The sequence below is a fragment of the Tachypleus tridentatus genome, chromosome 8 (genome assembly GCF_004210375.1).
Source record: "Tachypleus tridentatus isolate NWPU-2018 chromosome 8, ASM421037v1, whole genome shotgun sequence".
Lineage (NCBI taxonomy): Eukaryota > Metazoa > Arthropoda > Merostomata > Xiphosura > Limulidae > Tachypleus > Tachypleus tridentatus.
The window spans coordinates 56,376,075-56,394,151 of NC_134832.1; the positions used below are offsets into that span (position 1 = coordinate 56,376,075).

General features: G+C 33.1%; 1 protein-coding gene across 1 annotated transcript; it reads right to left on the bottom strand.

The window, feature by feature from the left end:
* Positions 1-2,151: 2,151 nt before the first annotated feature.
* On the bottom strand, positions 2,152-17,857 carry Sf3a2 (splicing factor 3a subunit 2). The gene is made up of 3 exons (XM_076448938.1): positions 17,743-17,857; positions 13,576-13,752; positions 2,152-5,043 (listed from the first exon to the last, which is right to left on the bottom strand). The coding sequence occupies exons 2-3, from the start codon at positions 13,727-13,729 to the stop codon at positions 4,337-4,339; spliced, it is 861 nt and encodes a 286-aa protein (XP_076305053.1). The 5' UTR covers positions 13,730-13,752; positions 17,743-17,857; the 3' UTR covers positions 2,152-4,336.
* Positions 17,858-18,077: the final 220 nt, after the last annotated feature.

An 18,077-nucleotide genomic window follows, 5' to 3' on the forward strand; every position in this document is an offset into this window, starting at 1 on the left:
TCTCATGGAAGTGTTGTTTTATTTACTTACTTTTTATACGAATAAGCAAATTTTAATAGAAACTACGTAATCCCATATATAATGTTAGTTTTCCTCACGAATAAACGTTTTTATTGTAACTGTTTCTTTTAATCACAGTTCTTCATTTGTTTCAGCCAGTTCTAAATTTTTCGAACCAAGGTATTAACATACTTAATAAACGAAAAGCTAGTAGTAACACGAAAAATAACTAAAAACGAGGTTAAGCACACGATATGCACTCTACGATATTTACAGCTCGTTCAACAAATTATATTTATATGCAAAAACGGCTCGTTTGGGTTGAGAAAATATTTTACATAGAAGGTCGAAACGTTGTTCGCTCTTCTATGTAAAATATTTTCTCAACCCAAACGAGCCGTTTTTGCATATAAATTTCTCAACAAGTGGGTTTCTCGACATCACTGAAATTATTATATTGATACGGTGTATGTTAGCAAATACTTCGCCTCTCTACAAACTTTGTATTACATGTCAAAATGTTTTTTTTTATTAAATAATTGTAGTCCTAACATTTAAAGTTATTGCACTGATTACGTATCTTAAAGGTCGAATAGGCCTTGAGATTAAAAAATTGCTTTGTCAAGAAATTATAGTCCCATAACGTTTGGAGAAAAGTGGTGTATATAGAGGAAAATTCATATAAATAGTATTTGCAAAAGGCGAAATATCCCAACAAAACTTAAACATCTTTCCAGCATTGGTCCCTCTAAGATAAAAGGCTGAATAAACAACCAATCAAATACCGCGCACACCCTTAGTAACAGCGAGGAGTCTCAACACGTTGTTAGCCCCAACGACTGACAGTTGACAGGCCTAAACTCCAAATAACCAACTGGTAACATTGCAAAACGGCCTAATGATAATGATTATTATAATAATAATAATATCAATATTAAGTAATACTGACGCACATGAAAATAATCACTCATAAACAGACTGAAAAAAAAATATGGATGGAATATTCAAATTAAACAAGTGCCACTATGAAAATCACATTTTTACAGGAAAGGGGTGAATAGTTTGATACGAAAAATTTTTTTGAACAGTTTTGATAAAGACCATGTTCCACATAACATTAGGTATTTTGAAATCAAAAAAATGCGAAACCTGTTCACTCTCCAAAGGTACAATTGATTCTAAAATTACTTTGTGAAAAGACATTTAAAACATATTCGTAACATCTAAAAATATGTAACCTAAGAAGGCTCAATGTTTTCATATTTGCATACAACCGTTTTATCATTTGGTAATTTGAGCATTATTTCAAATATGACCATTTTTAATTTCATTAAAACTATTTTATCTACAGTGTAGCTCGTAAGTCCCTATCCATCCATATGTTATAATGTTATATTCAATTACGCATGTATTATAAATTTGTTTCTTTTTTTCAGGGAAATATGGCCTATGTAAGCCAATTTACACTTAATGTCTCGCAGAACATGGCGTTACATAATATTATGCAGCGAGAATGATGGACAGCACATAGATACACTGGATACATAAGATATATGGATGGGTAGGGACTTACGGGCCACCCTGTACAACAAATTTCAATTTGTCAATATTAGCCTTTCTCAAAACTAAAGTACACGTGTAATTTTCATCGGAAATTCGATAAAATATTTAACAATTATCAAGTTAAAAACTTACATATGATCATTATATTTCTACTCAATCTAATGATTTATAAGTTTGTGTGTGTGTTTTCTTATAGTAAAGCCACATCAGGCTATCTCCTGAGCCCACAGAGGGGAATCGAAACCCTAATTTTAGCGTTGTAAACCTGTAGACTTACCACTGTACTGGCGAGGGGCGATATATCAGTACGAATTTGGAATCTCTCTCAAGCTGTATTCGTGTTCTTTTACTTCTGTTTCAGGATACAAATTTTTTCAAAGGTTTACATTTAAGATGCAATTTTCTTTTACAAGCCAACACTGTATCCAACAACTTTACAACAGGCATATATATATATATATTCACTGTAAAACTGCATTAATAAAGACACTTATTGTTGTCCTAACAGCTCTAATCGCCAGACGAGTAGATGAATTTTAGCTGATTATTTTGTTTTTGTACCTGATCAGTAAAGACAAACAATTCTCTGATTTGTTCACTTTTTTATTGATAATGAAGGGAAAATCCCCATTAATAAAGAAAATGGTTTTCACATTATGCACACACATTAAAGTAACCCTTAAACATTACAGAGAATTAGCTCAAGTAAACTTATTATTTATGTTTGAATTTACGTGAAAGAATAATTGCATTTATTGAGCTTAAACAACTGTAGTCTTTTAACAATAAAGTACACTTAATCCACAGAAACTCATTAGTAAGGAAAAGGGCCAGGTGGTGGAGGTAAAGGGAATAATTCAGATAAACCCATTACTGAGGAGAAGGGCCAGGTGGTGGAGGTAAAGGGAATAATTCAGATAAACCCATTACTGAGGAGAAGGGCCAGGTGGTGGAGGTAAAGGGTATAATTCAAATAAACCCATTACTGAGGAGAAGAGCCAGGTGGTGGAGGTAAAGGGTATAATTCAGATAAACCCATTACTGAGGAGAAGGGCCTGGTGGTGGAGGTAAAGGGTATAATTCATATAAACCCATTACTGAGGAGAAGGGCCAGGTGGTGGAGGTAAAGGGTATAATTCAAATAAACCCATTACTGAGGAGAAAGGACAGGTGGTGGAGGTAAAGGGTATAATTCAGATAAACCCATTACTGAGGAGAAGGGCCAGGTGGTGGAGGTAAAGGGTATAATTCATATAAACCCATTACTGAGGAGAAGGGCCAGGTGGTGGAGGTAAAGGGTATAATTCAGATAAACCCATTACTGAGGAGAAGGGCCAGGTGGTGGAGGTAAAGGGTATAATTCAGATAAACCCATTACTGAGGAGAAGGGCCAGGTGGTGGAGGTAAAGGGTACAATTCAGATAAACCCATTACTGAGGAGAAGGGCCAGGTGGTGGAGGTAAAGGGTACAATTCAGATAAACCCATTACTGAGGAGAAAGGACAGGTGGTGGAGGTAAAGGGTATAATTCAGATAAACCCATTACTGAGGAGAAGGGCCAGGTGGTGGAGGTAAAGGGTATAATTCAGATAAACCCATTACTGAGGAGAAAGGACAGGTGGTGGAGGTAAAGGGTATAATTCAGATAAACCATTACTGAGGAGAAGGGCCAGGTGGTGGAGGTAAAGGGTATAATTCATATAAACCCATTACTGAGGAGAAGGGCCAGGTGGTGGAGGTAAAGGGTATAATTCAGATAAACCCATTACTGAGGAGAAGGGCCAGGTGGTGGAGGTAAAGGGTATAATTCAGATAAACCCATTACTGAGGAGAAGGGCCAGGTGGTGGAGGTAAAGGGTATAATTCAGATAAACCCATTACTGAGGAGAAGGGCCAGGTGGTGGAGGTAAAGGGTACAATTCAGATAAACCCATTACTGAGGAGAAGGGCCAGGTGGTGGAGATAAAGGGTATAATTCAGATAAACCCATTACTGAGGAGAAAGGACAGGTGGTGGAGGTAAAGGGTATAATTCAGATAAACCCATTACTGAGGAGAAAGGACAGGTGGTGGAGGTAAAGGGTATAATTCAGATAAACCCATTACTGAGGAGAAGGGCCTGGTGGTGGAGGTAAAGGGTATAATTCAGATAAACCCATTACTGAGGAGAAGGGCCAGGTGGTGGAGGTAAAGGGTATAATTCAGATAAACCCATTACTGAGGAGAAGGGCCTGGTGGTGGAGGTAAAGGGTATAATTCAGATAAACCCATTACTGAGGAGAAGGGCCAGGTGGTGGAGGTAAAGGGTATAATTCAGATAAACCCATTACTGAGGAGAAGGGCCTGGTGGTGGAGGTAAAGGGTATAATTCAGATAAACCCATTACTGAGGAGAAGGGCCAGGTGGTGGAGGTAAAGGGTATAATTCAGATAAACCCATTACTGAGGAGAAAGGACAGGTGGTGGAGGTAAAGGGTATAATTCAGATAAACCCATTACTGAGGAGAAAGGACAGGTGGTGGAGGTAAAGGGTATAATTCAGATAAACCCATTACTGAGGAGAAAGGACAGGTGGTGGAGGTAAAGGGTATAATTCAGATAAACCCATTACTGAGGAGAAGGGCCAGGTGGTGGAGGTAAAGGGTATAATTCAGATAAACCCATTACTGAGGAGAAGGGCCTGGTGGTGGAGGTAAAGGGTATAATTCAGATAAACCCATTACTGAGGAGAAGGGCCAGGTGGTGGAGGTAAAGGGTATAATTCAGATAAACCCATTACTGAGGAGAAGGGCCAGGTGGTGGAGGTAAAGGAGGAGCACTATCAAAGTTAGTTGGTACCATAGAAGGAGGTGGAGGTGGAGGAGGAAGAGGGGGTGGACCAGGAGGGCGTGGAGGTGGGGGAGGAATAAGAGGTGGCGGTGGAGGTGGAAGATTTGTGTTTGCTGTCAGTGGAACATTTGTTGATAGTAGAGAAAATGGTTTGCTTTTGATGTCTATCTTAAAACTACACTGCAAAAAAAACTGTTTAGTTTCTCGGTTCCACATCGTCCAGAACTTTCCTTCAGACTTGTCTACTTCACGACTGGGAACCTTGAAGGCAATGGTTTCGTATGGTTCAGCTGCAAACAGCAGATACTGCCATTTCTTATCTGGAGGTTCAATTTTCTGCTCGTATGCCGACATGAATCGATGTCTTGGAATAACAATTTCAGAAATTTCTGGATAATCAATCTGAAATAAAAGACTCTGTTGTCCTGTTTCAGGTTCTCGTTGTTTAGTCACCCGATAGCCTGGCCGACCAATTTTAACAAACTTCTTTATGTCAACTCTTGGTTTAGCCGGTGCTGGCTGGGCGGGAGAATCCTTAGCTTCTTTGGCAGCTCTGCGAGCTAGATTAGCCTGATGTTTTTTTCCTTGAGTGTGAGTTAGGTAGCTTCCTTCATTATTGTGGAGTGTCAAACAAAGTTTACATTCATATGATCCTTAAAAATAAAACAAAGAGATTACTTTCAAACCTTGCATTAAATATTTAAAAAAATGAAATAATGTTAATATATATAGTAAGATACCAGTATAATCTTTGTGGGTTCTATTTTTTCATATTTTACTGTATTTACTTTAGAATATAGATTTATCAAACATGTTGTAAGTAAAGTAAGTTATAGCTGGTAATTGGTATTTTTCTTTATTTAAAAAAAAAATTCATCCAAGATTCTCACAATTCTTTCCAATATTTAGACTTTAAAGACATTTCTGTTACGAGTAATGATTTAAGCTGTATATGTAAACTTGATATAACAACCATACACAGCATACTTACATGCAGACAAATATTTATACATGGGAACTACATGCTGTATTTTTATGTAATCTAATAAATAAATTTGAAGGGAACTTCCTATGACTGGCAGTGCCTATTGTGTGTACTAACATTCAGCTATACCACATTTTGTTCAACACTCTAACCAACACCAGTGGTGCCCACAAAAGGGTTTTATGGTAAGTAATTACTCACAAATAGAACTGACGGCAAGAACAAACAGACTAGCAGTAATACACTTTTATTTTAATTTCCTCGGTCATTCCAGAGCTATACAGAGGATTATAGTAGTTAAAGAACTCCACATTATCTAAAATAATTTAGATAAAGGATATATTGATACATCTAAATAAAAACCTTTATTTCATTTCATTTAGTGCAATGTTTCAGGTAGAGGCTGTTTTTCATTCAGTAAATATCACATTATATAAAAATTAAATATTTACTGCATTCCTATAAAGGGCATCTGCAAAATGTAAACCAAACTAAGAAAAAACGTTATGTAAAAACGGCTGGTATGGATAGAGAAAGCACTATGCAGAGGAGCAAACAACATTTCAACCTTCTTCGGTTATTGTCACGTTCACAAAGAAAGAAAGAGGTAACTGACTGATAGCTGACTAGATGTTTAAAGGTGGTTGTGTAATTGAGTGTAGGAATGTGGAGGATGAGCTTAGAAAATATTTTATCTGAATTGTTACTGCTAATATTTTGTGGAACAATATTCATTCCAAAACTTTCTGAAATGGCAAATGTAGTGGTGTAACAGTACATGTCAACATTAATGGAGATCTGTAACTTAAAAAAAATAATAATTTTATTTACAGCTTACAATATACTGGGTGTATTTCATTTTCTCCAAATGATTTTGGGTAATTTGTTTTTATCAAATTAAGGAGTCATACTGAGATTTCAGGGGGGAGGTTCTTTACCCACTATGGGGGCTGGACACCATTCATCAGCACCCACCACTTAAAATACATGTGCAAATATTCGCACAAGGACAACTTACAATAAAAAAAAAAAACTATACATGTTCCTTCACCTGCATGTTGTGTTAATCACAAACATTAACCAGTTTTGAAATTACTATATTACAATATTGCATGTGAAACACAAAAAAATGGAAAACCAGCAGTACTTCATTACATTAATTATGTGATTAACAGCTTGGTCTGTGTAGGAACATCACGAGGAAGGAAAGTGATCTATTTCCAGTTCCAATATTTCTTCAGTTTAACTCAATTCAGTTTTCAAGTGTTATGGCATTAAGTATTTATGTGGAGTAAGGTGTTTCCATGTCATGTTATTAACTGTACATGGAAATTTGTTTTCCACAAGATTAGGAAAGATACCTGCTATATGTATCAATAAATTTGAGTCTATTGAGTAACTTCATTACTTCATGTTTTTTGTTAGTTAATATCTAGTTTACATATCAACTTTTCTGTAGCACATGTGAGAGTCCAACATTGCTAAAACTAGACTGGAAAATAAAGAAGCTAAACACCTTCAGGCTACAAATATTTTCTAGTGGATTATATTAAAGCAAAGAAAGACACAAGAATATCAAAAAATATATATGCATTGTTAGAAATTATGTTTTCAAAAACCACTGTGGTATTTCTTATACAGGGGGGCTTGGGAAGCTAGGGCCCTTCCCTTGCCTATAGACTTTTAATATTTGTGCAAAACATGTGCACCACAAAATGTGGTATTTAGTTAGCCAAATATGTATTTCTAATATGAAATAGTTTATACAATGAGATAGGCACTTGTGTTTGTTAGTCACTCAGTAACCTTCAGAGTTTTGTTTAAATCATACAACTGTGAACATTCTTTGTTTGGGACAAAATTCAATCTGTGTATAAAAAGTAATAATGACATAATTAATGATGTCTTTCATGTATTTCTGTAGCTATGCTTTGAAATCAGTTATAATGATTCATTTTTGGTAAATTATATATTTCTTATAATAGTAAAATACTATTGGAAAGAAAAATCCTGTTGTTTTAATATTAAAAAAATATGTTGTCTCTCCAGGAATAATTATAAAAATATTGTGCACACCCTCTGCAAATTTTTATTCAAAAATTAAAAAGAAAATCGTCCATTTTTTAAAATAATGCTATAACATCTTCAACGCATTTGAACATACATAATGAGATAGTTTTATCTATATAAAAAAACAACCGTGACTACTATTACAAACTAACATGAAGTGCAACAACACCCCAAAATTATGATAAATATCAAGTGTTGCTTTTATAGCCTGCTTCAAAGTAGGCTTAGCATAACAGTTTGGTGGATCCCTTCAAGAAAAGCAGTCCACGTGGTTTGACAAAACAATGTTTCCAGCAGTGCAGTCACATAGCATTTATACAGTTTCTTACTTTTTATTATAATAAATTATACCTTCAGCAGCTGATTAGTTAGCGTATTAGTAGATAAAACGCCACAGTTAGAAATAATATCACACCAGCCTCTCATTCAATTTGCAAAAATTATCTTAAAAAACATTAACCTTTACGACTTTTAATCATAAAATGGTCTTTTCAAGCTCGTAGATATTTTCAATACACAATGAAACAGAATTAAAATTACAGTGTAATAAATGTACGTTTTTATTTTTATGAAATAATTCTGAAGCAAAACCCATTAGCAAAATTGCTCTATTCTGCACCATTATCTGTATATTTCTCCCCGTTATTCAGTGGTCTAACATACTGTAGTTGAATGGTGCAGAAAATGCCTATGTGTGACACACTTAGCAAATGTTTATAGGCCAAACAATGTATCCAGCAAAATGATTGTAAACTTCACTTGCGAGTTTATAATTACTGGTCTTGGGTAGTTTTACACCAAGCAAACATAGTTTCACATGGTAAAATTACTCGAAATCTCCAAACAGTGGAGGTTACTGCAAAAGGCAGCTTAAACATTAGTAAATATGCACTGAAAATGTACTTAAAAATTACTACACTTGTATATTAGTAACGTATATAATTCATTGATCTTAATTTTCAAACTCTGAGCACATGGAAGGTGTTATTTTGTACAGATATGTTAGAATAAATGAATAATTAAAACTTTGAAGTGGAAAAAAATTAATTTACAAGATCACATTCCACTTGTGGAATTGTTTGTTTTTTTGTTGTTTTTTTTCGAATTACACACAAAGCTACTCGAGGGCTATCTGTGCCAGTCATCCCTAATTTAGCAGTGTAAGACTAGAGGGAAGGCAGCTAGTCATCACCACCCACCGCCAACTCTTGGGCTACTCTTTTACCAACGAATAGTGGGATTGACCACCACATTATAATGCACCCATGGCTGAAAGGGCGAGCATGTTTGGTGTGATAGGGATTTGAACCCGCGACCCTAAGATCACGAGTCGAGTACCTTATCCACCTGGCCATGCTGGGCCAACAAAAGAGCAAAGGAAAAAGATAGAAACCGTCCAAATACACTGTGGAAAGAAAAAATGATTTCATGTAACACCACAAGACAGATAAAAGAATTACAAACATTATAGATGTAGTAAGGTTCGTTCTAAGAACTAAATGAAAATTGGTCAAATGCCTTAACCCACCTGGCCATGCTAAGCCTTCATAGAATCATACACCAAACAAAAAACTGTGGGAAAGTTAGCGCATTCAAAATTATGAAATTTTCAAAGGATTGATATTGGTATTATATTATATCCTTGATATTGGTCTAACAAAAACACAAGTTATCTGAGAATTCCAACACACCATATCATGCTCAACAACTTCTGTGATACATATCCCATATTTTATATATCAGAATAAAATGCATAATTAAAAAAATGAGACAATAAATTTTTAAAAATCTTCTACTATACTACATAATTGTTTTTTAAAACTATGAGTATTTTAACCTATAATATAAATAGTATGTTATTTTCTTATCAGTAATATCCATAGATTCTTTTTGTCGAAAGAAAGTGAGCCTTCACCATTGAAAAACATTCTAGAAGTGTGCTTTAAAATTAGATAAATTTAAAAAATTACAGCAAATTAACATTATTTTTTTATTTCCTGAAAGAAAATAACAAGTGCTGAATATCTTGTTTATTTAACTGTGTTGATCAGTATTTACTGGATGTGCACTGATAACAGTAACTACATGTAACCAATTACACAAGTCTCCTGTTTCATTATATTGCTACAAAAAGTTCCAAAACAGTTGTAGTTTGATTTGTTTATATTGCTACAAAAAGTTCCAAAACAGTTGTAGTTTGATTTGTTTATATTGCTACAAAAAGTTCCAAAACAGTTGTAGTTTTGTTTGTTTATATTGCTACAAAAAGTTCCAAAACATTTGTAGTTTGATTTGTTTATATTGCTACAAAAAGTTCCAAAACATTTGTAGTTTGATTTGTTTATATTGCTACAAAAAGTTCCAAAACATTTGTAGTTTGATTTGTTTATATTGCTACAAAAAGTTCCAAAACAGTTGTAGTTTGATTTGTTTATATTGCTACAAAAAGTTCCAAAACATTTGTAGTTTGATTTGTTTATATTGCTACAAAAAGTTCCAAAACAGTTGCAGTTTGATTTGTTTATATTGCTACAAAAAGTTCCAAAACAGTTGTAGTTTGATTTGTTTATATTGCTACAAAAAGTTCCAAAACAGTTGTAGTTTGATTTGTTTATATTGCTACAAAAGTTCCAAAACAGTTGTAGTTTGATTTGTTTATATTGCTACAAAAGTTCCAAAACAGTTGTAGTTTGATTTGTTTATATTGCTACAAAAAGTTCCAAAACAGTTGTAGCTTCATTTGTTTATATTGCTACAAAATGTTCCAAAACATTTGTAGTTTGATTTGTTTATATTGCTACAAAAAGTTCCAAAACAGTTGTAGTTTGATTTGTTTATATTGCTACAAAAGTTCCAAAACAGTTGTAGTTTGATTTGTTTATATTGCTACAAAAGTTCCAAAACAGTTGTAGTTTGATTTGTTTATATTGCTACAAAAGTTCCAAAACATTTGTAGTTTGATTTGTTTATATTGCTACAAAAAGTTCCAAAACAGTTGTAGCTTCATTTGTTTATATTGCTACAAAATGTTCCAAAACATTTGTAGTTTGATTTGTTTATATTGCTACAAAAAGTTCCAAAACAGTTGTAGTTTGATTTGTTTATATTGCTACAAAAGTTCCAAAACAGTTGTAGTTTGATTTGTTTATATTGCTACAAAAGTTCCAAAACAGTTGTAGTTTGATTTGTTTATATTGCTACAAAAGTTCCAAAACAGTTGTAGTTTGATTTGTTTATATTGCTACAAAATGTTCCAAAACAGTTGTAGTTTGATTTGTTTATATTGCTACAAAATGTTCCAAAACAGTTGTAGTTTGATTTGTTTATATTGCTACAAAAGTTCCAAAACAGTTGTAGTTTGATTTGTTTATATTGCTACAAAAAGTTCCAAAACAGTTGTAGTTTGATTTGTTTATATTGCTACAAAATGTTCCAAAACAGTTGTAGTTTGATTTGTTTATATTGCTACAAAATGTTCCAAAACAGTTGTAGTTTGATTTGTTTATATTGCTACAAAAAGTTCCAAAACAGTTGTAGTTTGATTTGTTTATATTGCTACAAAATGTTCCAAAACAGTTGTAGTTTGATTTGTTTATATTGCTACAAAATGTTCCAAAACAGTTGTAGTTTGATTTGTTTATATTGCTACAAAAAGTTCCAAAACAGTTGTAGTTTGATTTGTTTATATTGCTACAAAAAGTTCCAAAACAGTTGTAGTTTGATTTGTTTATATTGCTACAAAAAGTTCCAAAACAGTTGTAGTTTGATTTGTTTATATTGCTACAAAAAGTTCCAAAACAGTTGTAGTTTGATTTGTTTATATTGCTACAAAAAGTTCCAAAACAGTTGTAGTTTGATTTGTTTATATTGCTACAAAAAGTTCCAAAACAGTTGTAGCTTCATTTGTTTATATTGCTACAAAATGTTCCAAAACATTTGTAGTTTGATTTGTTTATATTGCTACAAAATGTTCCAAAACATTTGTAATTTGATTTGTTTATATTGCTACAAAAAGTTCCAAAACAGTTGTAATTTGATTTGTTTATATTGCTACAAAAAGTTCCAAAACAGTTGTAGTTTGATTTGTTTATATTGCTACTTTTTAAATATTCTTTTTTCTAAAACTTCAAATTTCATCTGATGCACCATTTTCATTTCATGTCATCTAGTAACATCAACAGTTTTATTGTCAAATAGTAGACGCCATATTTTGTTTTTCTCGAATTGAATTTCTTTTGCTGAAGTATTTGTTACCTATCTATAACACACTATCAGAAGTTTTTCCATTTTTATCACATGAAATCCACAAACAATTACTGCTAACAATAAATTTGAATTATTAGAAGTGTAGTAAAGTCAGATAACTGGATTTTCTGTAACAATGCTGTGCTCTACTCCTTTTCTTAAACCCTTTTGGCACTGAATAACAACTTTTAGTGTTTGGCATGGCACTGAATATTTTTGATACTTCAACTAATTATGGTATCAATACCAAAACCATGATATCTCAGCAATAACTCAACAAAAGTCCCTGAAATATTCAATGATTGTACTCAATACTATATATGTTAAATTTAATACATAAGAATAACAGGAATAAAGGAAGGTCGCCTGCCCTGCTGAGCCTTCAAGTCGACTGTGGTCGCCAACCATGCCAAAAGGGTTAACAGCAATGGTTATTAAGAAAGTTTCTGTTAATACACATTCCAGTTTTCCCTAACAATCCTTTAATATTTGCTCAACCTAACCAACTAATTGGTCATGATCAGTGATGTCGAGAAAACCCACTTGTAGATAAATATATATGCAAAAACGGCTCGTTTGGGTTGAGAAAATATTTTACACAGAAGAGCGAACAACGTTTCGACCTTCTTCGGTCATCGTCAGGTTCACAAAGAAAGAAAGCTAAAAACCTAAAGCAAGACAAAAAAAATAAAAATTCTAAAAGCAGATAAAGGTAACGTTATAGTCATAATGAACATGAATGAATACATCCAAAAAATGAAGAACATCCTATCAGACACGAACAAATTTAAACCAATACACACAAATCCAACAAAGACACACGAGACGCAACTAAACAAATTACTACCAAAAATGAAAAAAGCCAACACAATTTCACAAACACTTTATTCCTACCTACGTAAAACCGACTCACACACACCACAAATATACGGCATCCCCAAACCTCATAAATCAGATTGTCCATTACAACCAATAATGTCCACATATGAATTGTTTAATTATAATCTTGGTAAATACATAGCATGGGCATTCTCCAAATATGTAACATCAGCCAGCTCATTCATCAAAGACTCTTTTAATTTCAAGTCTAATCTAAATCAACTTAATCATAAAGCCTTAATGGCCAGTTTTGATGTTATATCCCTCTTTACAGAAGTTCCAACCACTCAAGCCTGCAAGATAGCCTTAGAACTCTATATCCGAGACCCTAACCCAACTACATTCATTCCCAGCAACCAATTAGCAATCCTCATAGAATTCACCACGATAAAGACAAACTTCATGTTCAACAACCACAACTATAAACAAACAAATGGCCTAAGCATGGGCAACCCAGTATCACCAGTTCTAGCCAATATTTTTATGACACAAGTTGAAACACAAGCAATTAACACAGCATTACATACACCACTATACTGGTACAGATATGTAGATGACACGGTTGTGGGATTCAGATCTACAGAACACACACTTAATTTTTTCAATCACATTAACTCTATACATCCCAATATTAACTTCACATGTGAACAGGAAGAAAGCAATCAAATAGTATTTCTTTACCTCAAAATTACAAGAACCAATAACCAATTTAAAACAGAAGTTCACCGAAAAATCACCCATATAAAATATAGAGTTCCAGTGCTACAAACCGGTACTTGCTAAATCATGATGAGATCCCTGAAACTGTTACTTGAAGAACATATTTTGGAACTAATGCATCTTGATAAAATTTACTCTATAACTCTTTCTATTTGTTGTATGGCCACGGTGAAAAATGGAACAAAATATTGTTTCATACAATTTCTGTCAGTAGATGAAAAACAACCCGAGTATTTTTTGTTTTAAAATATACTATTTTTTCCAAAACAACTTTAAAAGAATTTACCTAAATGGTTTTTCATGAAGTATGGATCTTTATTCAGGTCAATTGTCTCCAAAGCCAACTGACGAAGACGTTCTCGTCTGTCTCGATTAGTTTCAGACCACGAGGCTACACCTCCTGACCCCGTTTTTCCTCCAGGCCTATGCTGAAAGTCCATGACTGACCACCCTCAGATATATCCTAATGTAGCAAATGTGTAAAAAACAAGTAAATTATCACATTCAGTACTTATTACAATTTCTAAGAATTCTGTTTTAAAGTCTTAAGCCTTTCAGATTTACAAAATAATTGTTCTTCAGGACATACTGAATATTATACTATGTAACACAAACTTTGTTCCTGGATAGTATGTGTTATTTCTTAATTGTTTATGTTGTAAAAGTACAGAAAATGGTCAATATTCCCTTCAAACTTTGCTTTTGTAACCTGGATAATGAAATTTAGAAATTAACCTGCTTTCTATGTAAAAATGGGCAAATTTGCACATTTTCATTTACATAAGGTCTGAATAAAACAACATATGAATCAAGATGTACATGTATTTATACTAAAGTTATACAAAAATGTTTAGAAGTGAGTAGTTTTTTCGAGATTTGCGACTGTAATGTAAATCACTTTCACGTATCAGCCCCAAATATAGTCTCCCATAACCTTTTCTTTATACGCTCCCAGGTAACAAAAGCAAAGTTTCAAGAGAAAAATAAGTCTTTTCCATTTACTTTAGGCATAAGCAATTGGGAAATAACACTTTCTGTCCAGGAACAAAAAGTAAACATTTTGTTACATAGTGTTATACGATAATTTGTTTCTGCATAATGATAAACACTGGTTTAAAAATTTAGAAACTTTGTATGCATGTATTTGTAATTGAAGTGTCTTTGAGATAAAGTCACAATATCATCAGAATGAAACAACTGTCTGAAACAATATCTGAGCTCTATTTTACAGTCTTCACATTCTTACTGCTGTCACCTGAAATAAATAGTGTCTATATTGACCTGTTTACTATTGTTTAAATATAGATTCTAAATTACAACTGTAATTTTGCAAAATTATATAAAACCTTCCATAATATTAGAATACTGCATTTCTGAAAAATATTTAACAATCCATTTAAAAGACATTATCTGAAAAATTAACAGCCATGCAAAACTTTAGAATATGTAGGTATTTTTAATTTACACTCAAGAAAACATTAACACTAAGATTAAATTCAATATTGTGCAAAATATAACCAAACTCTTCAGTACAATGTTGAATTGGGGATGGGTGGAGGGTACAAATTTGTTTTTGGTTATTCCAATAATGGATTTATAAAAATTCCAACTGACACAAAAATAATCGGCTCACCATACTTTGTTGTTAAGAAAATAGCTGTTTAAAGGGCTGTATGTGTTCTGCCCACCAGGGGTATCAAAACCCAATTCCTAGCAGTGCAAGTCCAAAGACATAGAATTTGAATTTCCATGCAATCAAAATGTTATTATGTTTGTTTATTGTTAAGCAGAAAGCTACATAATAAAGTATCTGCATTCTGCCCAATTTGAGCCTGATATTTCTTTTCCCAGCTTCCGTATATCAGATGAGGGAGCTCAAAATTCAAGGGTCTCTATTGCCACCGCACGTGCTTGTCCCGTATTTGTTATGGCAAAGCTATAAAAGATACCAGCCACTGACTAATTTTGACGTGCTGTCTATGGGAAAGGCAACTAGGTAGCAGCACTATGTATGTAAATATGGCTCGTTTGGGTTGAAAAATTTTTTTACGTAGAGGAGCAAATAATGTTTCGACCTTCTTCGGTCATCGTCAGGTTCACCAAAGAAGGTTGAAATGTTGTTCGCTCCTCTGCATAAAAAATTTTCTCAACCCAAACAAGCCATTTTTACATATATATTTTTCTCTACAAGTGGGTTTTCTCAACATCACTGACTAGGTAGCAGCACTCACCAGCAACCTTGTTTTTCAGTGCAGAACTACACAACATGCTATCTGCACCCTGTCTGTCATGGGAATCTTTTTTTTTTAACTGCTTCTTACTAGAAAAGTAATACACTAGGACCACTCACCACACTTTTTCTCCTAGTAGTTAATAGTACAATAGTGTGAGGAACACTGCACTACTTGATTAATCAAATATATCTTTGGGTTCAAATATATTTGATTAATGGGACTATCTATTAATCAATGAGTAAACTCCACTAACAGCCCAACTCTACTTATAGGTAATAGATTAATCTCTTGTTTTTTCATATACAACTTATGTTTCTGTATGTAATATGTAAGAGCAAAATTCACCCCAATATTTCTTGTTTTTGCATACTATCCAGCTTTGCATCTTTTCACAACTATACTTTTTGGCAGGTCTCAAACAAACTTTGTAATACATTGGTCCCAGTGTCTTCCTCATTTGTTTAACAGGTATATCAGCTAGTATATAGACTTCTGATAAGGTAATCACTTTTTTAAAGCATTATCCATGACAGATGGTAATAGGTAAATAAATAAATGTAGTTTGAAAATATTGGAATGTAACGAGCCATTATATGTTCAACACGTGTATATTTACGCTAAAGAAAGCAAAACAATTTTGGTACTAGGGAGCTTTATTACCTACTGAAATTCCATAACAGAGTTGTACAAATAAAATAAATATACATTTAACCTCTACAGTAGGAAGTTCAGCAGTCATTTTACATAAGCTATGAACCAAAGTGGTACTGTATCAGATTTGGTGGTTTACTGGAAATGGTTCATCATTATTCATTGGGTTCACTTTCAACCCAATGATTTCTTATGAAATGACAATTTCTAGACAGCTCTATACAATTTTGAAATAAAACATTGTATACTTTGGCCACATTTAATTCTTGGTGTTAACAAAACAGAAGTAAGGTTTGGTTCACATTACTGGTTCCAGTTTCACCGTGTGCTATATCACTGGCAAAAACTTAGTTCTATTCTACACTGTTTATAAAACCTTTGTCTCGCTATGCAGACTGCAGTGCTATCCTAACAACTGATCAAAGATGTATGCTGGTTATCCATCACAGAGAACTGGGTCACATAGTTCATCTCAAAATATGATGGAAGTTGGTAATGGTACAAACTACATGAACACCTACTTAGCTAAAAATGTGTGGAATGTGTTACCCTTACCCCAACCAAGAATATGCTTGAACTTTCTCTTTTATTATTCCAAAGTTAAAAAATGAGCTGGCACCATTGATTTCAAGTTAATGACTCTGAGATTTTCATGTTTTGTTTTGTCTTGTATTAATTTCTTAAGACCATAATAAATGAATTATGTATATACATAAAATATAAAGAGTACACACATCAAATGTGCAACATAATTTGCTTTGGCTGAAGTTAATATATCTTGTGTTCTCTCTTGTATCAATATTTCTGTAGAGATGAAAGCCACGCAGAGAAATAAAGTTAAACAGGCATATATATATATATATATACACACATAAACGAGAGAAAAATTCTAACTAGTGTCCCATTAGTTGGTTGATGCCATTGTCGAAATGTTTGACAGAACTGCTTTTTATAACCAACGTTTTTATTTTGTTTCGTTTTATGTTTTGACGTATGGAAATTATGAAAGACTCAGTAACGTTCTTCATCATTAAACAGTACGAAAATGTTCACCGCTGGGACAACAATATATATATAGGCAAAAAAAATGACCACTTTTTTTCTAATATTTTGTTGTTAATAAGGCCTTATCAACAATAGCACTCTTTTTCGACTTTGAAAATTTAAACCAAACTTTATATTTACTACACACATTAACACTAAATACATTACTTTATATGCACAGTTATCTGAAACTTTACAACAAACCAAAAATATTTGTTGTACATTCTCGCAGTTAGCAAAATTACTCAACGATCGATTTCTAGGAAATCGTTAGATCGTGAATAAAGTTACGCCTTAACTTAAGGTGACCTTTTATTAGATTCACAATACGTAACGACATAATTTTAATTTTTTACACTCTTTGGCTTAAACGAACAATAGGCTTACATTAACTTAAGTACACCAAGTAATCAATGTTTTAAACAGTATAGAACCTATACGTTTGAATGAAATTTGAAATAATATATAATCAATAGAGAAATATATGCAAGTGGCTTTTTAAACAACATCTTAAACATACATACCTAATAGTAAAAATGTTTCTCAAAAATAATTTTAAACTTAAACATAAATCTGCAATAGTCCAACTAATGACTACGACAGCGCCATCTACGCCTCTTCTCAATAAATGGAGGTGAAATTACTGTCAATATATTTTTCTATACCATAATAAACTCAGATGTGTGAATATGTTTTATAAATATAAATAGCTTACAACTGTATATTATTTGCTTATAATATACTGTTTATAATAGTACATATATATATACCATTTCAAATTTATTGCTATTAGTGAAATCCATTCGATGTGGTAGGATCGAATAGAAAATCCACTATGTAGTAAATCTGAATAATTCAT

Coding starts and splice junctions, on each gene's coding strand:
- Sf3a2 (XM_076448938.1), bottom strand. CDS start 13,729: ATGGACTTTCAGCATAGGCCTGGAGGAAAAACGGGGTCAGGAGGTGTA. Junction 5,044..13,575: donor CTTCATGAAAAACCATTTAG/GTAAATTCTTTT, acceptor TTTATTTTTAAG/GATCATATGAATGTAAACTT.